The sequence below is a fragment of the Phacochoerus africanus genome, chromosome 14 (genome assembly GCF_016906955.1).
Source record: "Phacochoerus africanus isolate WHEZ1 chromosome 14, ROS_Pafr_v1, whole genome shotgun sequence".
NCBI lineage: Eukaryota > Metazoa > Chordata > Mammalia > Artiodactyla > Suidae > Phacochoerus > Phacochoerus africanus.
In genome coordinates, this window is record NC_062557.1 from 14,082,851 (window position 1) to 14,107,994 (window position 25,144).

A 25,144-nucleotide genomic window follows, 5' to 3' on the forward strand; every position below is an offset into this window, starting at 1 on the left:
TAGCCGAGATATGGTTACTCGTCAAGTAAAGAGATTAAAATTATAACACCAGCATGCAACACTTTAAAGTAGGTTTTAGGCGGGAAGTTACCCTTTTTCTACAGCAAATCAGAAATTAAAAGTTCTTTCCGAGGGGGTCGAGTTTCTAGCTGGGACTGGGAAAGTGAAGGGGGCTGGAATGTAGTTGCATTCTCCGGAGTTCACCGGAGGCTTTTGGGAGAGGCTTTTGGGAGCGTCTCAGAGCGACCCTCCGTCCGGGTCTGGCAGCCTAGGGCGTGGCTTCCGGCACAGCCCCCCGAGCAGTTGTCACTGGGATCAATTTCAGGACTTTCTAGAGCCGTCTTAGGAGTTTCATGTTTCCGGGGGTCCCTGCCCTGAGGCGGCTTCCCTCTGGTGCTGGCACTGCCCTGCCCTCGGGTCGCCTGAGTCGGCTCCCTCCGCGGTACTCTCTGGCTCTTTTCCGCGTCAGTTTCCCCAGGGAGCAGGAGGGGGATTAATTTGGGGGCCTCCGAGCCCTCGTCTCCGAAGCTGGGAAGGGGAGACCCGGGAAGGAAGCTCTGTGAGTTCGGGTTCGGCAGACGGCACCCGGGGCTTTGGACCCGGGACACTTCGCGACGGAACAGCCCTCCGCTCCGAGCCTGCGGCTGCCGTCCAGCCACGCCGCGCGGAGGCGCCCCGGGCTCCCCGCCCCTGACCCAGCGCTGCCGCGCTCCCTCTAGCGGCCGCCGCGTGGCCTCGCTCCGTCCCAGGCTCGTCGGCGGCGCAGCTCACGTGACCGCGCTCCGGGCCTGCGGCCGCTGTCGGTTCCCCCAGTCACCGAGCGAGAGGGAAGAAACAAGATGGCGGCTGAAGGCGATCCGGAGCGGGGCCCCAGCAATTCGGATTGAGCCTTCTCCCTCCACCCGCTTCCGCCGGCCGGGCCCCTCCCGCCCGGCCCCGCAGGCCTCCCCGCCCGGCCCCGGCAACCCCCACCGCCGCCCCTCCGCCCGCCCCTCCCCCCTCCGCTTTCCCTTCTCCCCCCGCCTCGGCTCCGACATGAGGGGCCGGCGGGGCAGGCCGCCCAAGCAGCCCGCGGCTCCCGCTGCGGAGCGCTGCGCCCCGGCCCCGGCCCCGCCGCCGCCGCCGCCGCCCACGTCCGGACCCATCGGGGGGCTCCGCTCGCGCCACCGCGGCAGCAGCCGGGGCAGGTGGGCCGCCGCCCAGGCTGAGGTGGCGCCCAAGACGCGGCTGAGCTCGCCCAGGGGGGGCAGCAGTAGCCGGAGGAAGCCGCCGCCGCCGCCGCCGCCGCCGCCGCCGGCCCCCCCCAGCACCAGCGCCCCGGGCCGGGGGGGGCGAGGAGGCGGGGGCGGCAGGGCGGGGGGCGGGGGCGGCGGCGGCCACCTGGCCCGGACCACCACGGCCCGGAGGGCCGTCAACAAAGTGGTGTACGATGACCACGAGAGCGAAGAGGAGGAGGAGGAGGAGGAGGACATGGTCTCCGAGGAGGAGGAGGAGGACGACGGCGACGCCGAGGAGACCCAGGATTCCGAGGACGACGAGGAAGATGAGATGGAGGAGGACGACGATGACTCCGATTATCCGGAGGAGATGGAAGACGACGACGACGACGCCAGTTACTGCACGGAAAGCAGCTTCAGGAGCCATAGCACCTATAGCAGCACTCCAGGTACCCACCCAGCCCAGTTGCTGCAGACTCCTTCCCCACCTCCTCCCCCTCCCCCCTCGCTCACTCCCTCTGTGGTCTCCCCCCACCCCCACCTCCCCCCCAAACAGAAGGGAAATGCGACGGCACTTCAAGTGGCAAAAAACTAGATTTACAAGAGGAAAGAGGCGCATTGTTCAAAATGGAGATTGCATTGTTGCAGTTCGCAGGCCACACACTACCCTCTCTCTCTCTCTCTCCCCCCAGCCCCCTCTTTCCTCTTAAAATTTGTGCCAGTGCAGTGTCTCCACCGGGCAGGATTGAAACTTTGGCACACACATATCCATTGCATTCATTTTTCTCCCCTTGTTTTGGTTTGGTTTTTTGGAATGAAAGAAGCTTCTTGTTTTGCAAACCTCTTTGCATTTCTAATGTGGTTTCTTTTAGATTTTTATTCTATATCTGTTCCTTAAAAAGGAATTGCGAATTTAGACAGATTGTGGCATACAAACACACACAAGACATGCTTCTCTTCGCACCCCGAGCTGTGTGGTTTTAAAAGTGTGTTAAGGAAATGGATCAGTTGGCTTAGTAGGACCTTATCTGGTCCTGTGTGTTTGTTTTTATTCTTGAGTGCTAGTGGGCTCGTGCAACAGTTGCTGGTCGATGGCTGATTAAAAAGCAAAGCAGAAAACCAAAGCACATTTGGTATTTCATCTGATTCAAAATCGTTTTGGTAAAATGCAAAATAAGAGACCGCAGGAACAGGCGTCTTAACTCATTTGATCCCTTTGCCTGAGAAATGCAGTTTCCTGTCACCTGTTGCAGAAGACGTATAGTTGATCATGCAGACGTAATTGTTGAAGATGAACTTTTGGACCAACTTCCAAGTCATCCAGCCTTCCAAGTCATATAGGGAGATTTATGGAAAAATGATTTTTTTTCTTTTCATTCTGTTTCTGGGCATAATAGTCCTTCCTAGATCTGTAATGAATTCCTCCATGGTGACTCTTCTCCTGTTTTCTCACAGCATTTCTCTAGGCTGGTGCTGAGATGCATGTTGTTTATTTAAAAAACATACGGACATGATGGCTCCTCTATGTTAAATACGTAGTTGCAGCTTATTAAATTGTGGAAAAAAAAACCATAATTTATAGCAATAACCTACAAGATTTTCCTTTGTATTTTTGTTTATCTGGATTAACCAAATTAGAATCCAGTTTTAAGAGCATTTACAAAGTAAAGTGTATGAGGAAATAGGATCTTAACAAAGTGATTAAAGTGTGTCATTTGTTTTTAAATAAGACTAGAATAGTAGAAGTGGTTAAATTTAAATGTCAGGGTTTTTTTGTTTTTTTAAATAAATGCTTAAATACGCATTGGAAGAGTGTGAGTATTGAGCCATTTAGATTGTCCTAACAGCAAATGAAAAAGGTAATTTCTTTTGCCGGACAGTTAGAATATCTGCCTGTCTTTGGCGTGGGGGTGGGAGGGAAGCTGGCAGGAGAATGCGCAGGGAGTGAGTCAAGTGTCAAGTGTTTATGCCTTGTATGTAGAAGGGACTGCACACCGTTTTTCGTTTCTTTCCAACTTAATTTCAGTACATCTTTTATAGTAGTAGTTTTTCCCTTAAGAAGTCGCATGTGGCCTTTTCTACCAAGAACCCGGAATTGAAACACCCGTGGAGAGTAAATTATACTATGGGAGCAAGGTTTTCAGATTAGACAGTGCTAAGGCATTTTGGCAGGGCGCTTCAGCTACCTTGAACTCCTCTTTGAAGGCCTTGCAAATAATATTTAGGGTTGAGAGCCCTGTATGTGCTGAGTTAAATTACAGTTTTGGCTAGATTTCCTTTTTTAGAAAGATGCTTTTATCTTTATGTATTTTTCACGACACTTTGTTTTTCCTGATGACATGTCGTTATGTGAACTTAAGGATTGTATACCCTTATGCTAACCTTATACCCCCTGCAGTTCCTGGGACAGTGTCTTGCACACAGCAGGTGCTCATCAAAATTGTTTGGACAAATGATTGTTAGTAGGTGAGAACTTGTAATAGATGAAATTTTGATAATTCTATAGTCGTGCCACAATTCCTAAATATTTTAGATTTGGGAACTAAACATTGATCTAATTAGATGTTGAAGTTTGACTAGGGATTGTTTTCATGGATACTAGTCAGTTTCCTTACCGCTGAGCCATGAGGGGAACTCCTGAAGTTTTGACTAGTGATGGTTTTTCAGTCACAGAGTTAGTGTGTTTTGAGCTGCTCTTTCAGATTGCTTGCTTGCCAGGCATTTTCCTTTCTTTCTCGGAGGTGGTGTTAACTTGTTAGATGTTTTACTTTTTGAAACATTATTTCTCAAGACAATGGGAAAAGGGATGATACATTTTGTGTTCTAAACTTTTAGAATATGTTCTCTTGCCTAGGATAACAGTGCATGGTAGTTGGTTAGGCCAAGCTCTACTTTCATTAGTTTTATCATCTGTACGTTTAGGCATTAAAGGCTGGGAGGAAGGTTGTCAGGTACATGTGTATATATGCTGTGGAAGGAAAAACGTTCTAGGACTGGTTTAAGATATCCCAGGAGCTCATAAATAAATATATTTGGTGGATTCAAATACAGCTGTATTGTCAAGGATAAAAGAGGAATATACTTTATTGGTCATTTAGAATAAGTTGATTAAATTTTGTCAACTAGAATGTTGGCCAAAGTACTAATGTATTAAATTCCTGATGGAAGAAGTAACTCATTCACCTCTTATTCACAGTGTTGAGCACTTTGTAATTAATATACCTGTTAATGCAAAGATATTGGTTGGTATTACTAGATCGATGTTCTAAAATCATAGCTTTTAAAAAGTTAATTCACTGGAGGTGAAATGTTTTTGGTTTTTTTTTTTTGTCTTTTGTCTTTTTTGTTGTTGTTGTTGTTGCTATTTCCTGGGCCGCTCCCGAGGCATATGGAGGTTCCCAGGCTAGGGGTCGAATCGGAGCTGTAGCCACTGGCCTACGCCACAGCCACAGCAACGCGGGATCCGAGCCGCGTCTGCAACCTACACCACAGCTCGTTAACCCTCTGAGCAAGGGCAGGGACGGAACCCGCAACCTCATGGTTCCTAGTCAGATTGGTTAACCACTGCGCCACGACGGGAACTCCCTGTTTTCGTTTTAATGAAGGAAAAATTTAAATGGGTACTCAAGGTACTCACATGACAGATACTAACTATAGGGATGACAATTTGTTAATACAAAATTGAAATCATCTAGTTTTGTGTAACTTTGACGCATTTGTCTGAGTAAGGCTTTTATTCTTCTTGTTAAATTTTAGAGTTCTTACATCCTGTAGGTTTTCTGACATACTTTGCCAGTACATTGAGAAGGAGTGTATAGAAAATTTGTTTTGAATAGGCATTTGATAAAGTTCTGACAGCATCTTGAAATCAAGCATTTGCTAATTCCAAAAAGTTAAGTCAGACTTTAAACAGAATAGTTTTTGCATTTAACTTGTGTGGGACTTCGGAGACTACCCAGCTGGTATTTTGGAGTTGAGAACTTCTGATGACTTCAGGAAGCCAAAGCCCTGGTATTGTCCTGGGACAGTTAGTGATTTATATCCTCTAAGGATTATGACAGTGGAGATTAGTGGCATGGATGCCAATGAACTGTAGGCTCATCTGAAGTAGAATTTGTTACTCGGTTGGCAGTATTTATTCCTACTAGTGTCAGCCGAACATCTTTTCATTATAGACTTGCAAATTCCTGATTGCTACAAGTGAAGTACAAAGTGCAGTAGAGATTTAAGGGGGGTGGGATCATACCCTGTTGGGGGGAGTCAGTGTGGACATACGCTTTCTGGATGGGGGTGTGGATAGTAAGGCTGGACAGAGGGAAGGAGGGAGCAGCGTGAGTCAAGCGCTGATTTTTACAATGTGGGCTGTCTTAAGTAACCTGGTTTAGCAAGGGCCTGAGCCTGTGAATAGGAAATAAACTGTAAAGCTCTCTAAGCAGTACTTAGAGAACTAGGCTGCAACATTTGTTCTCCCTCCCTTGTCTTTAGGGTAAGGTTTGGGCTAGATCAGTGATCCTCAGTCACTTATCATTCCTGGAACACCCAAGGGATATGCTGAATTCCCATGAGTAGCCATGCAGGAGCATGAATCCAAACCAAATCAAATCACCGATATTGTTAACTCATCCTTTCCCCCTAGTTGAGAGACTTAAGGGAGAAGGTGCTTTCTGAAGCGCCCCCTACCTCTGTCTATTTCAGGTCAGTTTCACTTGTAGGTATAGGGAACAATCAGAAGATCTGGAACCAAGTTGGATATGATTTCAGTGGGGCATCAGGAAGCTTAGCGTTGCTTCTGGTCTGCAGAATGGATTGAAGAGGACAGACAGCTAATGGGGATCTGGATGGGTTTTGTAGCCGCGGGTGGGAAGAGCAGTTCAGGAGGTACTTCAGAAGTCTCCAGGCTTGGACAGCAGCGTCAGAAGTGTAGACAGAGAGGACTTCATCAAATATGCCTCTCTGAGATTGGCACTACTCTCAGTGGCAGCAGAAATTCGGGATTATAAGAGAAATTAATAGAGTCTCTCTTCAGGTATCGGTAACTGAAAAGGTTAAAATGAGAATTAAGAGTTCTCTGGTAGCTCAGCAGATTAGGGACCTGGTGTTGTCACCACAGTGGCTTGGATTGCTGCTGTGGCACAAGTTTGATCCCTGGCCTCAGGAGCTTCTGCATGCCACAGGTGTGGCAAAATAAATAAATAAAAAATGTCATTATAAATTTTAAAACCCATGAGAATTAAAAGAAAGAAAATTAGGGCCCCAAAGAGTTATTATAAAGTGGGACAAGGAGTTCCCATCATGACTCAGTGGAAATGAGGATGCAGATTCAATCCTTGGCCTCACCCAGTGGGTTAAGGATCTGGCATTGGCGTGAGCTAGGGTGTAAGTCCTGCAGACAGTAGCTTGGATCCTGAGTTGATGTGGCTGTGGTGTAGGCTGGCAGCTGTAGCTCCGATTCGACCCCTAGCCTGAGAACCTCCATATGTCATGGGTGCGGCCCTAAAAAGACCAACAACAACAACAAAAAAAGTGGGACATGATCTGAGTAGCAGAGAGGTGTGTGTGGGGGTCATGCAGCCATTGACAGTCTTGTGTACAGTTCATGCCAATCTCCTCTCCTGGTGTATATTTGCAGTGGAGCTACGTGTTGAAATGTCTGTGCGACAGCAACTCTGATCTCTTCCTCACTCTCCAAGACCCCATTCCTCTGTGTGACAGCAGATCCTTGGGGCGGGAGATGCTGGGGGTGAGAAGGTGGTGGTAGTGGTGGGAGACAGATAATCTGAGTGACAGGCAGAAGCAAGTCCTGGCAGATGCCCTGTGCACTGGATGATTCCTTCCTCCTTGCTCCTTAGCCGAGCTCTAACCCCCAGGCTCTAGCCCCTCCTCCGGGCTCTTTTCTTAGGAGTCGTCCCAGAGTACCCTCAGAGTACTGTTGCTCACCTGGGTCTCTTTTCTCCTTGAATGCCTACTTATGCAGTTAGCACCTCATCTTCAAAATTTAGCACTAGTTTAGCGCTAACCCTCATTCTGATTTTTTTGTGCTTTCAGTTCTTTAAAATGATAAGCCTCAGGAGATAGAACATTTCTTTAAAAAAAAGCAAAACCTTACAAAATGCACTTTAAAAGATTGAAAGTCAAGTCATACAGACAGAATTGAAATGCATATAACTAAATATAATGTCTTAATTATTTTATCTCCTAGTATATAGCAAGTTATTTTATATGTTTTTCTAGAGACTAAGTTATATTACCGATTTTATTTTTTCATGGCCATACCCATGGCATATGGAAGTTCCTGGGCTGGGAATTGAACCTGGGCCTCCAGAGTGACCCAAGCTGGTGCAGTCAGATTCTTAACCCACTGTACCATAGTAGTAACTCCTACTCAGATTTTTCTTTCTTTCTTTCTTGGGCCGCACCTGTGGCATATGGAAGTTCCCAGGCTAAGGTTGAATTGGAGCTACAGTTGCTGGCCTACACCACAGCCACAGTGACATGGGATCTGAGCTGTGTCTGTGACCTACACCACAGCTCACAGCCATGCTGGATCCCCAACTCATGGAGTGAGGCCAGGGATCGAACCTGCATCCTCATGATGGATACTAGTCAGATTTGTTTCAGCTGTGCCACAATAGGAACGCCTCAAGTTTTTTTTTTTGATTGCTGAATGATTTTAAAAAATAGTAGCTGTAAGAGCTAACATTTATTGGACATCTAAATTGCTGCATACTTTTCAAGCGATGTTTAATAAAAATTACGTTTTCAAAATAGCAGCTTTATTGAGGTATGGTATACACACAATAAATTACACCTTTTAAAAAAGGTGGCAGGCTATCTGAGACACCCACGTGTGTAAGGCCACCATGGAATTCATTGGTTTTAGTATATTCACAGAGCTGTGCAACCATCACCCTTGCCTAATTCCAGAACATTTTTATCAACCCCCCAAAGAAACCCATATCTATAGCAGTCACTCCCTGTTCTCTCTCTTCCCCCGTCCCATTCCCTGGAAACCACTACTTTCATTCTCTGTTGATTTGTCTCTTTTGGAAATTCCTTATGAAAGGAATCATAGAATATGAGGCTTCTTTCATAGCGTAATGTTTTCAAGGTTCATGGGTCTTGGAGCATGTTTCAGTACTATATTTAATATGTCAGTATATGGATATACCACATTTAGCTTATTCATTCATAAATTCATGGACGTTTGACTTGTTTCCACTTTTTGGCTGTTAGGAATATTACTGCTGCTAACCTTGGTGTATAGATTTTTGTCTGGCTAGTATGTGTTCATTTCTCTTGGGTGTATCCTAGGATTGTGATAGCTGGATTATTAAAAATATAATTTTAATAGAATCATTTAACCAGATTTATTTTGTTCATTACAATAGTTCTAAAACAGAGTTCTCTTAGGATGAATGAGAGCTGAGAGCTGATTTGTGAATCTTTCAAAATATGTATGATTTTTGGATTACTTTAGGTCAGCTCCGAAAATTTATTCCAGAGTTTGTCAGGGTAAGTTTAAGTGGAGTCATATTTCTACCCAGTTGGCGTGAGGACGTGTGGCAGGCATCCGAGACACCCATGTGTGTATGTATGCCCACAACAGAATCTTAGGCTCTATCTTGATGTTCAAGAATCTCTATAAATCTTTTTTTTTTTTTTCCCTTTCATTTTTTGCCACCTCGTGGCATATGGAGCTCCTGGGCCAGGGATCAGGTCCGAGCCACAGTCTTGACCTAAGCTGAAGCTGTAGCGATACCACATCCTTGGTCCACTGGGCCGGGCCAGAAATGAACCTGTGTCTCAGGGCTCCCAAGACGCTGCCAGTCCTGTTGTGCCACAGCGGGACCTCCTTCATCCATCTTCTGTGAATGCAGGGATCTAGAGAGGTGGTGTGTAGCACAGAGTCATAAGAGTGAAGGATCCGGAACCAGCCCTTGTGGATTTGAATCCGGCTCTGTGGTGATGGGCGTTTTGCTCAACTCTTTGTACCTCACCCTCCTCCTTTGTGCAGTGGAGGTTCCATAGTACTGGGCCTGGCACATGGTAAAGAGTCAATAAATGGCAGCTGTTATTGTCTAATGATTGGTGCCTGAACTCGGAATGGAGATTCTGTACAGATATAGGGACTTTACTTACAATGTAATGAGGTAGTATTTTATTCTATTGAAAGCTGTCAACTGACTCATAAGGCATTAAAAATATTTAGAGGACTGCATTTAAGTAAGAATGTGCATTAAAATGGAGCTGTTTCTCCCCCACCCTCCAAAAAAGAATTATTAGCTGTTTCACTTACCCATTCAGAACATTTCGTTTACCTCACATCTGACTTATTTAGAGCTATAAGAAATAATGCATTTACTTCAGTTACTCCCAGTGGTCAGTTAAAATAGAAAAAGTGCTCTTGGTAATTTTAGCTCTCTGGTGGGTCCTCTCCTCCGTGCCGCCTTCCTCTTCCTGGTCCTTCAACATGTTTTCCAGGTTTTCAGACCAGCCCCTGGCCCGCTCACAGTCTCCCTCCTTCCCCCGAGATCTCATCTATTCTCAAGTTGTTTTTAAAAATTGCAATGAAAAAATTTAGAAATAGTGCAGATTTACTCCCTTGGGAAAATATATATATACCATAAAGATGAAAATGAAAATCATCTGTAATCCCACCAACCAGAGAAAACCACATAGTTACATACTTTATTTATTTGTATATGTAAAATTTCATTTACTGTAACATATTCTTATCTACATGTTTTTAAAACGATATATTGGGAGTTCCCTGGTGGCCTAGTAGTTAGGACTCACTGCTGTGGCCCAGGTTCAGTCCCTGGTCTGGGACCTGGAATCCCATGTCAAGCCGCTGCTCACCGGGGTTAAAAAAAAAAAAAAGAAAGAAAAGATACAACTAGGATGACACTGAACAAACTGATTATTTTTCTTTGATATACAGCAAGTCTCTCCTGTATCATTGTATCTTTATCAAAGTGGTAGATGAATATGGGTAAAAGAAGTCGAAGGTGTATTAAGGCTCATCGTGAGCAAAGCAGCTCCCTGCTGCACCTCTTCCTGATCTGAGACCGTCCCAGAGGCACAGGCTTTTAAGTCTTGTAGCTGTTTGGTTTTTTTACCCCTGGTCTTTACCACAGTGTTTTAAAATGATGTGCTTTTATTTGATTTATTGATACTAGACATCTCTCTCAACTTTGTCTTGGTAGACGAGGATTTAGCCCCATAATAATTAACTCTTACTTTCTCCTTATCCTCTCATTGTAGTTACAACATGATATTCAGATGCATCCTGAGGGATGGAGTACGCTGTTACAACTATTAAATATTATTCACAGTTGCATCAAATAATGTATTATTATTATTATAACTATTTTTTTCTGGGTTTATTACCGTATTTTTATGTACCTAGCCTCGCGTACTTTGAAGTCTGTACAATATCTTACCACCTATTACATTTAACAAACTCTCAAAAATTCCACTCTTTCCCTTGCTGATCTCCCTTCTGCAGCCCTCAGCATTTCTGCTCTCGCTTGAATTGGCTGCTCGCAACGTCTCTTGCGTCTCACTGGAATTTCTTTTTGCTGCTTTCCATGTTGATTCTGTTTCTTGGGTCATACAGCTTCCTTGGTTTACTTTCCTTTTTCAGCACAGTCTCTAGTTGCTTCCTAGGAATGGGTGCATGAGAACTAAACTTTACTTTTTATCATTATATATGTAAAAATGCCCTTTTCAGTCCTAATACCTGGTAGATAGTTTGGGTGTAGGACCCTAAATTTAAAAAAAAGCAGTTTCAGAGTTCCTGTTGTGGCGCAGCAGAAACGATTCTGACTAGTAACCATGAGGTTGCGGGTTCGATCCCTGGCTTCGCTCAGTGGGTTAGGAATCCATGAGCTGTGGTGTAGGTTGCAGACACTGCTTGGATCTGGTGTTGCTGTGGCTGTGGTATAGGCCCGCAGCTGCAGCTCTCATTCGACCCCTAGCCTGGGAACTTCCACATGCTGCATGTGTGGCCCTAAAAAGACAAAAAAGCAAAACAAAACTGGTCTCATTAAGTATTTCTTTATAATGTGATTAAAACAGTTAAAAAATAACTTAGTGCTTATTCAGTGTGCAAGGTACTATGTTAAAACCTTCAAAGAGGGAGTTCCATTTGTGGCTCAGCAGTAACGAATCTGACTAGTATCCATGAGGGCTTGGCTTTGATCCCTGGCCTTGCTCAGTGGGTTGAGGATCCGGTGTTGCCGTGAGCTGCGATACAGGTTGCAGATGCGGCCCAGATCTGGCATCATTGTGGCTGTGGTGTAGGCCGGCAGCTGTAGCTCCAATTTGACCACTAGCCTGGGAACTTCCATATGCCACAGATGTGGCCCTAAAAAGACAAAAACAGACAAAAACCCTTCCAAGAGATGCAGTGATAGATAAGAAATGGCCCCTACTCTCAGGTCTTTTTCTTTTGAAGAGGGTATAAATATAAATATATAAATATAAAATAACATAGGGCAGGCTGTGGTAACTGCTGTAGGAAAAACAATTAAATTAGGGAGATGGGTTGTATTCTATTGGAAGATCAGAAATGAGGTCAAGAAAAACGTTGACTTTGCCTTGAAAGTTAGATCGACTTCTCCAGGTGGAGACTGAACAGGAGGAGCAGGGAGGAGGAGAAATGTAGCAGGTGACAGGAAGGTGCGTGTTCAGGGTCTGCATACTCGGAGGAGACAAGACTGTAGAGAAGTGGAGAGTATATTTTGGTCCAACTGGAATAAATGTCAGTCTGAGGAATTGGTACTTAGTAGGCAGTGTGGCATCATTGAACATTTTAAAACTGGAATATGGAATATGTCACGGTAAAGTAAGCTTTTGAAATATGGTGTATAGAATTTACTGGGAAAGGAGGGGATGATGTGCGATTCCATCCTAAGGGTTTACCACGTCGTTAAGCTGCACCTACAGGCGTTCCTTGGTATGTGTGGGCAGTTCGTTCCAGCATCCCTGGCTCCCCGTGGATACCGAAATCTGCAGGTGCTAAAGTCTCTTAGGTAAAAGAGTGTCATGCAGTTGGCCCTTGTAATCCTTGGATGTGGAACTTGTGGGTATGAAGGGCCAGTTGTGTGTGTTTGCTGTGATTTCCTGTAGTGACTAAACCTTTAGGTAAATCTTGCTTCTCATTCCTGATTTTTTTTAAGGCTTTTAATACATACTACCAATATAAATTATAAATATGATATGCAATGTATTATATATTATGTAATGTATAGTATATATAAATTATCATACATACAGTATGATATATTATAAATACAGTAAATATATTTCCAGTGTATGAAAGGGCCCATTTCACCAGCACTGGTTATTTATAAACCATCTTTTCGTTCAATGGGTTAAAAGCGCTCTTGTTTGAATTTGCATTTTTTGATGACTAATCAAATTTAATACTTTCATGGTCTCTGATACCCAAAACGCTATCATCATTATTTCCTTTCTGTTTTTTTTTTTTTTTTTTTTTTTAATGGCTGCACCTGTGGCATATGGAAGTTCCAGGCTAGGGATCCAACCAGAGCTGCAGCTGCTGGCCTACACCACAGCCACAGCAACACTGGATCTGAGCCACATCACCAACCTAGGCTGCAGTTTGCCACAGTGCCACCTTAACCCACTGAGTGAGGCCAGGGATTGAACCTGCATCCTCTCAGACTAGTAGGGGTCTTAACCCGCTTAGCTACAATGGCAGCTCTTGCTTCCTGTGTTTTATAGGATGAGTGGATGAGTGAAAAATTCTTGAAACTTTCCACTTACAAGTCCTGTAGGCACATTCAATTCAATGTGTTCCAAATAGATTTCATGCTTTAGTGACTGCTCCTGGCCTCCTGTTTCCTTGCTCCAGGAATAATGGCTCTGGCCCCTGAATTGCCCAAGTCAGAAGTGAGGAAGTAACAAACTTCTCCCTTTCCTTCACCCCCCACGTGCAGGCTTGTCACCAGGTCCTGGTCAGTGTATGTTTCACATATCTTGAATATCTTTCAGGTCTCCTCCGTCTGCGCTAATGGTTATTTAAATAAGGGCTTTTTTTTTTTTTTTTTTGTCTTTTCTGGGGCCGCTCCTGCGGCATATGGAGGTTAAGGCTAGGGGTCTAATTGGAGCTGTAGCCACCGGCCTACACCAGAGCCACAGCAACGCGGGATCCCAGCCATGTCTGCAACCTACACCACAGCTCATGGCAATGCGGATCCTTAACCCGCTGAGCAAGGCCAGGGATGGAACCTGAAACCTCTTGGTTCCTTGTTGGATTCGTTAACCACTGAGCCACTATGGGAACTCCCCTAAATCAGGGCTTTATTGCCTTCTTGGCCTCTTGAAGGAACCAGCTTACCTGCCTGGCCTCCTCTTGTCCCTTCATCTGCTCATATCCAGCTTCCACACACATACTGCTCTGCTTAAGACAAATCTGACCACGTTATGCTCTTTCCTCAGTACCTTCTCTAGGAAACTGCTTGTGTCCTTTAGCGTATATGCATAGCTTGGCTTTTGCTTCCTCTGCCGGCCTCACCTTTTATTGTCTCATTGATTTGGTCATTTATTTAAAAAAACACCTGTTGAGAACCTGTTCCAGGCACTCTCTGGGATGTAGCCGCAAATAAAGCAGATACGGCCCCTGCCCGGGTACAGCAGGGAAGGTGGCAAGTGTATCAGTGAGAGAAGTGCTTCCAGAGGGGGGCAGTCAGAGTATTTCATGGGGGGAGGGGTCAGAAGAGGCTGCCCCGAAGAGGTTGAGTTCAGAGTTAAAGTAGCTGGGTGAAGGAAGGGGAGGGGGGATTCTCGGCCCTAGGACCACCAGTGCAAGGGACTGGAGGGAAAGCTGTGAAGGATTTTAAAGTAGGGAGTGATGTGATCAGATCTGTGGGGTTGCTTGTTTGTTCTTTAAGGGCTGCAGGTGCAGCATATGAAAGTTCCCGGGCCAGGGAGTCCAGTCCAAACCTCATCTGCGACCTACACCACAGCTCACGGCAACGCCGGATCCTTAACCTGCTGAATGAGGCCAGAGATCGAACCCACAACCTCATGGTTCCTAGTCAGATTTGTTTCTGCTACACCACTACAGGAACTCCAGATCTTTTGCTTTAGAGAGAAATCGTCAAAAAATAATTTGGGACTTAGAATGACACATCTTAGTGATAGATGGGTTAGCTGCGATGTGGTAGAGAAAGAATTCAAGGTTGAATTGACTTCTAAGCTCTTTTATTTCTCTTCTTATTCATAACTGACTTCTCTTCATCTTGGATTTGATTGCCAGATAATACTGAATTCTTTGCCCAAGTTCCCCTCACCCACCTTATGGCTGTTCGCTGCTGCGATTAACTCTTAGTTGCCACCATCACCTCCGTCTGCCTTCTGGTCACCATTTCCTTTTCCTTGGGTAGAACTAAGTTCCTTTATCTCCCCCCCTCCCCGGACTTTGTGCATTTTTATGTTGCTTAGTTTACAGATATTTGGGGATGTTACTGATTTCTAATTTAAGTTCATTGTGTCCAGAGAGCATACATACCTTGTATGATTTTAATTTTGTGAAACATTTTTCAAGGTTTGCTTTGTACCCCAAATGTTATCTGTCTAGATGAATGTCCCAAGTGCAGTTGGAAAGAAGGTGTATCCTGCTGCTGGTGGGGAGAGGGTTCCATAAGTGATGTCGGGGCCCGGTGGGTCGTAGGGTGAAGGTCTTCTGTATCCTTGATCTTCCTTCTACCTGCTTGTTCTGTTAATTACCAAGAGACGAATGTCGCCGTCTACAGCTGTTGTTATGGATTTGCCTATTTCTCTTTGGAGTTCTTTTTAGTCTTCATGCATTTTGAGGCTCTGTTTTTAAGTGCATAAACCTTTAGAAAGGATTATTTGATCCCTTCCTCATTATGTCTTTATTTGTTAAGACATTGTACTGAAATGAACTGTAATTACCAGGCTTTCTCTTTCAATAGAACCCGTCTTAGGCAGGGAGCCTCTCGTTCATCTCTCTCCTTAGTTGCCGGCGCAGCCTCTAGAATACATTGGCAGCATACAGGTGGTTGTTGAACTGTGTGAGTCAAAACACAGCTCTTGATTCTTTCTACCCTTAGTTCTGCCCTGTCAAATATGGCAGCCACTAGCCATGTGGGGTTATCAATTAATTAATTTGTCTTTTTAGGGCCTGCACAGGAGGCATATGGAGGTTCCCAGGCTAGGGGTCTAATTGGAGCTATAGCCACCGGCCTATGCCACAGCCACAGCAATGTGGGGTCCAAGCTGTGTCTGTGACCTACACCATAGCTCATGGCAATGCCGGATCCCCAACCCACCGAGTGGGTTTAGGTGCAGCCCTAAAAAAGCAAAAAAAAAAAGAAAAACAAAACAAAACTGAAAAATGTAAGTAAAATTCAGACTTCACTTCTTCAGTGGCACTGTATTTATTTATTTGTCTTTTCTAAGGCCGCACCTGTGGCATATGGAGGTTCCCAGGCTAGGGGGTCTAATCGGAGCTGTAGCTGCTGGCCTCCGCCACAGGTGCAGCAACACAGGGATCTGAGTCGTGTCTGTAACCTACACCCCAGGTCATGGCAACACTGGATCCTTAACCCACTGAGCGAGGCCAGGAATCGAACCCTCAACCTCACTGTTCCTAGTTGGATTCATTAACCACTGAGCCACAACGGGAACTCCTTCAGTGGCACTTTAGATGCCCAGTAGTCTTGTGTGATGTAGAACATCTGGGTCATTTCGTATCATCACAGAAAATTCTCCTGGACTGACTGTGCCGTGGTAGTCGGTGTGCTTCTGCTAGACTGTGAGAATTTACCTCGCGTGGCTCTTCCTGTAGCCTTTTATTTGCTCTGAAGCCTGCATGGCCCGGGTAGCGCCAGCCCTCCGGCCGTGGTTTCTCCTTTGTCGAGCCTGTCAGGCCCGCCTTGTTTGTAGATGTGATGGTGTTGAATTTCTCCAGCCAGACTTGCGATGGCCGCAGCGTTTGCTCTTCTCCGTGAGGGGAAGACACAGGCAGCTAACAGTTTTAGAAAATCTGCCGCGGTCCTGATAAAATGAAGCTCAGTCATAGGTGTAGGACAGAAGGGCAAGAAGGATTACAGTTCAGAGACTTTTGGCTGAGAAATTTAATTTGATAACTCAGAGAATTCTCATGTTGTAGAAGTTTAGAAGTTGGTTTGTGAACTTAGTCGTCACATAGCGCTGTGTCTCTGTCCGAGTTCTGTATAAAACCTCTTTCTCATGAGTCTCTGGACAAGTGGTTTAAATACTTTAATAGTTTTCAAAGAAAAGGTTTTTTGAGTAGAATTTTTTTTGTTACTTAAGAGATGTCAAATTGCAGTAAAGGAGCCTCAGGAGATTTGCTAAGAAAGCTCATGCTTCGATCTTTCCAACTCATGGATGTGTTCTAGAATTCAGGTACTCAGGAGATTGCAAGACCAAGCGATTCCAGCAGTGAACGGCAGTGTTCAGTAGGTGCAGTTTCTACATTTTGCTGTCATGGCTTCCTGCTTGACTTCAGTATGTTAACATTGCCTCCTTTGAGGTCCGTTTATAGTGTACTCTATTTTGGGAACTTAAAAGCATTTCAGAAATGCACATATTAATCTGTGTGGAATTTCTCTTCTTGTCCTCTTTCCTTCTGATGCTTGCATAGCTATATTGAGACTTGTCGGAGGAAAGAGCCCAACATCTAAAATAGCTAATAAAATTTTAGCCCTTCTATCAGCATAGTTTTTCCCATAGTTTTCTAGACATCAAAATTATTTCACACACTTCTTGAAGCCTTAGTAAATTACTCTTTTCTCCAGCTTATGACCATACTCTGTGTTATGCAAATAACAACAAAACAGCAGTTCCCGTGGTGGCACAGTGGAAACGAATCCTACTAGGAACCATGAGGTTGCGGGTTCGATCCCTGGCCCTGCTCAGTGGGTTAAGGATCCGGTATTGCCATGAGCTGTGGTGTAGGTTGCAGACGGGGCTCGGATCCCGCGTTGCTGTGGCTGTGGCTGTGGTGTAGGCCGGTGGCTACGGCTCCGATTAGACCCCTAGCCTGGGAATCTCCATATGCCACGGGAGCGGCCCAAGAAATGGCAAAAAGACAAAAAAAACAAAAAACCCAAAACAAAAAACCAGTGATTTTTCTGTAATTTCAGATACATGCCTGAACTTTTTAGTTTGAATTATCTGGGTGAAATGCCTCAGATTTTGGATCCTTGGTAAACTTGGAAGATTGCCTTCATACAGATACATTATTATCCTTAATTGCCTAAATAGCTTGAGTTACAAAATCCTCCTGGCATCTCAGGAGAAACCTAACAGTGGAGATTGTTAATGGCAGGGTCACAAACTCAAATGCTGCAGGGTCCAAGTACATCAAGTAAAGATGCGAAATGGCCTTTTTTCTTTATTAATATATAACTGCATTTGCTGTGAAAGTTTTTTTGCCTTGAAAAACTAACCTTATTGGGGAGGGAGTGGGCTGGACTGGGAGTTTGGAGTTAGTAGATGCACATTATTGCATGTGGAGTAGATAAGCAATGAGATCCTGCTGTATAGCACAGGGAACTATATCTAATCACTTGTGATGGAACATGATGGAGGATAATGTGAGAAAAAGAATGTGTATATATGTAATTTATTTTAAAAATTTTTATTGCTTTTTAAGGCTGCACCCACAGCATATGGAGGTTCCCAGGCTAGGGGTCCAGTGGGAGCTACAGCTGCTGGCCTGCACCTTTTCTTGATTAGATTAGTTCTAGCTTAAATGGACCCTGTGGATTGCCTCTGTCCTCTTTACTCACTTCTCTGCTTCTTCTTTGTGGACGTTCGAATTTGTGACCTGTGTTCCATGTAACTATGTAGTCGGTCTGCTGGATGTGTTAGGGTCAAAAGGAAATACCTCAGAGTCCCCTGCTACTATTGTATTTCTGTACATGTCTCCTGGGATTTCTTATAGTTTTGTTTTATATAGTTTGATGCCAGCTTATTTGGTTTATTAATTCATGCAGCAACTAATTCAGGAATCTGCCATGTGCCAGGCAGTGTAAATAAGTTCTAGGCCTGAGAACCTAGGCAAAAATTGTCCTAGCCATTGTGGAAGTTGCAATCTAGTGGAGGCATATGTTAACTGAGTGAAAACATGAGAGTTATAAATGTGATAAAATACAGTGAGGGGGAAGAGGTGAGTGAATAGGTAGCTGGCCACTTGAAAGAGTGGGAAGTGTTCTAGGCAAAGAGAATGGCTCTGGGGAGGCAGTGAAGCCGTGGGGAGGCAGAGAGCTTTGCGTGATCAAGGGGGCCAGTGTGGCCGAAGTAGAAAGGAGAGGCTGAGGTTGGAGCAGTGGGCAGGACCCGACTCAGAGGGTTTTAGGAAGGAGTTTGGATTGTAATCCAGGTATGGTGGGGACTCATTGAAAGCCTTAAGGTTGAGGACTGAAACAGTCATGTTTACTTTGTATTAAGTGGTTCATAACTTTTATATCTTCATTGTGGATTGCATCCATTATCATTATAAAATCTTTGTTCCATTTAGGGGTTTTAAAATTTTGCTGTGAATTAAACTTTTATAACTCCTTTTTATTTCCATTTCTTACAATGTGACATCCTGTTGAAAATAACTGGTAGGTAGTTGGCAGTAATGATTGGAATTTTGAAGAGAGGTCTGGGTAGAGAAGTGCATTTATATATACATACATACGCACATACACATATGTGTGCGTCTGTGTGTGTGTATGTACCCGTTTGTGTGTGTGTGTGTGTGTGTGTGTGTTTATATACACATTTGTATATATGTGCATGTGTATGTATGCATTTGTGTGTGTGTGTGTTTGGCCTCAACATGCAGTGGCTTGATGTTGAGCTCCGTTCCCAGACCAGGGACTTATCCTGGGCTGTAGTGGTGAAAGCTCTGGGTCCTAACCATTAGACCCCTAGGACACGCCCAAGAAATGCATTTAGAAGTCATTGATATTTGGGTGGTGATTGAATCCACTGATAATTGAGGGAGATCAGAGAATCTGCTGAGGACTGAACTTTGGGGATTTACACATGTGAGAGATGCATGGCAGAGGAACAACTGGTCAGGGAAATTGAGTTTTGAGTTGCAATAGGTTAAAAAGGATGTTGTGGGCAAATATGTCAGATGGTTTCAAAGAGAGGCTGGGTAAAAACAGGGGCTGTGTTACAGCACTCTCTATCCCAAGTATCAGCTGATGATTGCAAGTTTGCAGTTCATTTAATAATCTTATTTAATCTTACTCTGTATTTAGGCTATAATGTACTTTCTATTAGCGATATATATTGAAAAAATTAAAATAATTAATTGAAACAATTAAAAATAAGGAAGTTTAGGACAAATTTCCTGAACTTTTGTTTTCACTTTCCATAATTTCGAATATGCAGAAGAGCTAGAAGAATAAATAGTACGCTGACCACTCAGTATACCCTTTTCACATTTACCAGTTTTTAAAATATTTTGCCATATTTGCTTTCCTTGTCTTTTAAAGTTTTATTTTTGCTGAACCATTTGATAGTAAGTTATAGACGTCATGACATGTCTATAACATGACATCTTTTTTTTCTTTTTAGGGCCACACCTGTGGCGTACGGAATTTCCCAGGAGAGGGGTCAAATCAGAGCTTTCAGCAATGCCAGGTCTGAGCTGTGTCTTTGACCTACACTGCAGTTTGCAGCAACACTGGATCCTTAACCAAATGAGCAAGGCCAGGGATTGAACCTGCATCCTTGTGGATACTGGTTGGGTTTGTTACTGCTGAGCCAAAACTAATAAGTCTAATAAGTCACAGCTAATTAGAGAAGGCTCTAATAAGTCTTCTTTTTGTAGACTTATTAATGTCTTTGATTAGGCGTCAGCCCTATTCTAATCAGGCCTTCTGAGACGTCCTGTTAGTTCTTTGCTTGGTTTTCCACAAACACCCTACTTTCTGCTTTGGTAGGGGGATTATCCAATTTCAGTAAACCTATAATTTTCAAACTTTACTGCAATTGGAATTATCTGAGCAGAAAGATAAAAATACAGGTTACTGAGTGTCACCTGGATTTCTGTAAATTTGAGTTGGATTTTGACACTTTATTTTTAATAGTTTAGCATGTGATGGTGCTACTTCTCTAGTTTTAGGATGGATAGTTTCAAGGCATATCTCAAACTTTAATGTTCGTACGAATTACCCAAAGATTTTGAGAAATGGCACATCCTAATTTAGTAGGGCTGGGGTGGGGCCTGAGATTCTGACTTACAGGCATTGTAGATAAAGCCAGTTATATTTTGAATAGCAAGATTTGAAGGTAACTGGAATTAATGAATTTCATCGGATTTGATGTGCTTTATTTTTTTGCCACAGCATGCAGTGGCTTGATGTGGAATCTCAGTTCTGGGATTGAATCTGGGCTGCAATGGTGAAAGCACTGAGTCCCAACCACTAGAGCACCAGGGGACTCCACAAAGTGTATTAATTTTTATTCGACTGGCTCCTGGAGGGATAACCATTTTAAGTTCTGGAGCAACGGTTCTCAAACTGTGGGCCTCAGACCAACACAATTAGCATCACATGGAATTGTTAGAAATGCAAATTGAGGAGTTCCCTGGTGGCTCAGCAGGTTAATGACCTGACATTGCCACTGCTTTGGCATGGATTTGATCCTTGGCCTGGGAACTTCCACATGCTTCAGTGTGACCAGAAAAAAAAGAAGAAGAAAGAAATATAAATTGAGACTCTTCCCTTAAGACCTATTGAATAAGAAGCTATTTTAATCAAAATCTGCTTCCCTGGCGATTTCTTTTTCTTTTTTTTTTTTTTTTTTGTGGCATGTGAAAGTTCCCAGGCCCCATGGGGGTTGAATCACAGCTGCAGCTGCCAGCCTGCACCACAGCCACAGCAGTGCTAGATCTGAGCCTCATCTGCAACCTGCACTGGAGCTCACACCAACGCCAGATCCTTAACTCATTGCATGAGGTCAGGGATGGAACCTGCATCCTCATGGATGCTAGTTGGGTTTTTTTTTTGCTGTTTTTTTTTTTTTGTCTTTTTGCTATTTCTTTGGGCCGCTCCTGTGGCATATGGAGGTTCCTAGGCTAGGGTCGATTGGAACTGTAGCCACCGGCCTACGCCAGAGCCACAGCAACGCAGGATCCGAGCTGAGTCTGCAACCTACACCACAGCTCATGGCAACCCCAGATCCTCAACCCACTGAGCAAGGGCAGGGACCAAACCCGCAACCTCATGGTTCCTAGTCGGATTTGCTAACCATTGCGCCACGACGGGAACTCCGCTAGTTGGGTTTTTAACCTGCTGAGCCACAATGGGAACTCCTGCTTTCCTGTTGATTCTGTTGCACAGAGTTTGAGGGCTCCTCTTCTAGGACTTCTCACTGTAGTCCTCTATTTAATTACACAGTGAGGAGTAAAAACACATTTCTAACATCTACAAATAGTGTGAAGATGTTTTCTTGGGTAATTGTGTGGGCTAGCACTTCAAAACTACTGATTCTTTCAATAAATATTAAGTTCCTTACAGTGTGAGCCACTGTTCACAGCAATAGACAAAAGAGACAAGACTCCCTGCCTTTAAGGAAATTAAATTCCAATGATGATGTTAACTACTATTTATATATATCTTCAATATATATATAGATAAAACTGTTCTACATGGTTCAAACCGTTTATCCTTTTGTAGCAGTTTTGTTTGTTTCATGGTGTCCTTATGATTTTTTAAAATTAATTTATTTTTAAATTTATTTTTAATTGTTATTTCCCCCATACAAATTTTTTTCTGCTGTACAGCATGGTGACCCAGTTACACATACATGTACACATTCTATTTTCTCACATTATCCTGTTCCATCATAAGTGACTGGACATAGTTCCCAGTGCTACACAGCAGGATCTCATTGCTAATCCATTCCAAAGGCAGTAGTCTGCATCTATTAACCTCAAGCTCCCAGTCCACCCCACTCCCTCCCTCTCCCCCTTGGCAGCTGCAAGTCTATTTTCCAAGTCCATGATTTTCTTTCTGTGGAAAGGTTCATTTGTGCCGTATATTAGATTCCAGATATAAATGATATCATATGGTATTTGTGTTTCACTTTCTGACTTATTTCACTCAGGATGAGAGTCTCTAGTTTCATCCATGTTGCTGCAGATGGCATTATTTTGTTCTTTTTATGGCTGAGTAGTATTCTATTGTGTATATATACCACATCTTCCCAATCCAGTCATCTATTAACAGACATTTGGGTTGTTTCCATGTCTTGGCTATTGTGAATAATGCTGCAGTGAACATGCAGGTGCATGTGTCTTTTTTAAGGAAAGTTTTTTCCGGATATATGCCCAAGAGTGGTGTTGCTGGGTGATACGGTAGTTCTATGTCTAGATTTCTAAGGTATCTCTAAACTGTTCTCCATAGTGGCTGTACCAGCTTACATTCCCACCAACAGTGCAGGAGAATTCCCTTTTCTCCACACCCCCTCCAGCATTTGTTATTCGTGGACTCATTAATGATGGCCATTCTGGGTGTCCCTGCTGTCATATGTAGTCCTTGACTATTCTTTGGAGTTCGATCAAATGAATGTTTCCACAATTTAATCATTCCCCCGTTGATGTACATTTTGGTTGTTTCCAGCTTGATTGGCTGCTTGCTTTCATTTTATTTTACTCTATTTTATTTTATTTATTTTCTTTTTTGGCTGCCCGCAGCATATGGAGTTTCCAGGCTGGGGATCAGATCTGAGCTGCAGTTGTGACCTATGCCACAGCTGTGGCATTGCTGAGTCCTTTAACCCACTCTACTGGGTTGGGAATTGAACCTGCCTCCCAGGGCTGCAGAGATGCCACCAATCTCATTGTGTCACAGTGGGAACCCCAACTGCTTGCTTTTATAAACAATATTGAATGTTTTGCAAATGTGCAATGGATGTTTTTCTAGAGAAGTGTTTTTCAAACAGTGGGCTGCAACCAGCATATTTTAAAAGCAGAGAGAGGAGTTCCCGTCATGGCTCAGTGGAAACAAATCTGACTAGGAACCATGAGGTTGCTGGTTCGATCTCTGACCTCACTCAGTGGGTTAGGGATCTGGGGTTGCTGTGAGCTGTGGTGTAGGTCTCAGATGCGGCTCAGATCGTGTGTTGCTGTGGCTGTGGCATCGGCCGGCAGCTATAGCTCCGATTTTTAGACCCCTAGCCTGGGAACCTCCATAGGCCGCAGGTGTGGTCCTAGAAAAAAGACAAAAGACAAAGATAAAATAAAAGCAGAGAGAGAATAGAATAGAAGTTAATGGAATAGAATGGAAAAGAAGATACTAGTATAAGAAGTAGTTTTGTGGAGCTTTTGTTTTGGGATAATGTGTGCCCCGGATTGAGATGTAAAATGTGTTTCTTTAGCTCATGGGCAAAATTTTGCAGACCCCACTCTCAGGGCTCTGCCTACGACCTTAACTTGACTGTTACCAAGTTCTCTAAAGTGGTGGTATCAGTTTACAGTCCTGCTGGCAGTATGCTGGTGTTTCTCTTGTTCTCTGTTCTTCCCCAAAGTTTGCTTGAATGGACTTTTTAAAAAAAATTTTGGCTGCACATGCAGCATATGAAAGTTCCTAGGCCAGGGATTAAACCCATGCCTCAGCAGCAACCCAATCCACTGCAGTGACCACACTGGATCCTTAACCTGCTGTGCCACAAGAGAACTCTGGATGGACTTTTAAAGTTTTGTCCATGACGAGTGTGAAACAGTATCTCATTTTGGTTTTACTTGCCTTTTCCTGATAACTAGTGAGATTGACATAAATCCATTTTTTTTTAAATACAGGAAAATTAATTTATCTGCTGGAAAGATCAGTGTTGAAAGTGGTAATGAGTGTAATCCTCATTGGCCTATTATAAATTCATTTCCCTGAATAGTTGAAATGACTTGACTTGCTAATACTAGTGATTGACAGTTGATGGGCTTAAGTGGTTTAATTTTATGAGTTTTCTCTTTATACGCTATAATCTCTGCTCAGTTCTGTAAACGTGAATCTTTGAACTTGGCATAATGACCTTATACTTGTAGTCATATAAGACCATCAATAGCCGAGCTAGCAGCATCATTTTATTGATTTAAATGTTAACATTTTTATATGTTTGCAGAGATGCCTGCCCAATGTTTTTCTTTTAAAATGTTATAATAAAAATAAATGCATGTGGTATTTTAAAATATAAAAGGGTAAAAAAATTAATCTTTCTTCCTTTCCTTTCCTTCATCTATCCTCCCCAGGAGCAACTACTTCAAAAAGATTCGTGTATGCCCTCTTAGACATGTACTCTTTATTACTGCCCCCTTTTTTTGTTTCTAATTTCTTTTCTCAAATGATATTCTATTCATTGCTTTGTAGCTGGCTTTTTATTCTACTTAATAATATATCTTAAAGATTTTTTATTATAGCACATATGAATTTTACCTTGTTCTTTTCACCTGCTAGATCGGATTCTGTTGTCTAGATGTATCATATTTTATGATTTAAGTATTGATGTATATTTAGCTTAAAAAAAAGAAACCACAACATACACACAAAACTTCAGCTTGTATAAACTGTTGTCTTAAGTATTTTTGTCCTTATTTAAATGCATGGTGTTGGTGTCTTTATAGGATAACTTCCAGGAGGTAGAATTGCTGGGTCAAAAGTATAGGCATTCAGATAGATCTTTGTCAAATTGCCTTCTTAAAAATTGAACCAGTTATGCTTCAGAGTGAACTGGACCAGTATTTAATCTTTTTTAACTCTCAAAAGTGCTCGCATTGTTCAGTTTGTATTTAGTCATAGCTTGAACAGGCGCTGTTTTGTGGTTTTTCAGCTGGATAATAGAAGGCAGAATTTGTGAACCTTTTTTTTTTTTTGCCTTTCTCTTACCTCTGAAACTAACAGAACGCT

General features: G+C 43.5%; 1 protein-coding gene across 1 annotated transcript in view; it reads left to right on the plus strand.

Annotated features, from left to right (window-relative positions):
- Positions 1-832: 832 nt before the first annotated feature.
- BPTF (bromodomain PHD finger transcription factor) overlaps positions 833-25,144 on the plus strand; it is a 141,731-nt gene continuing 117,419 nt past the window's right edge. Inside the window, 1 exon segment of the mRNA XM_047758213.1 lies at positions 833-1,666. Coding sequence (XP_047614169.1) covers positions 1,036-1,666 — 631 coding nt within the window. The 5' untranslated portion in view covers positions 833-1,035.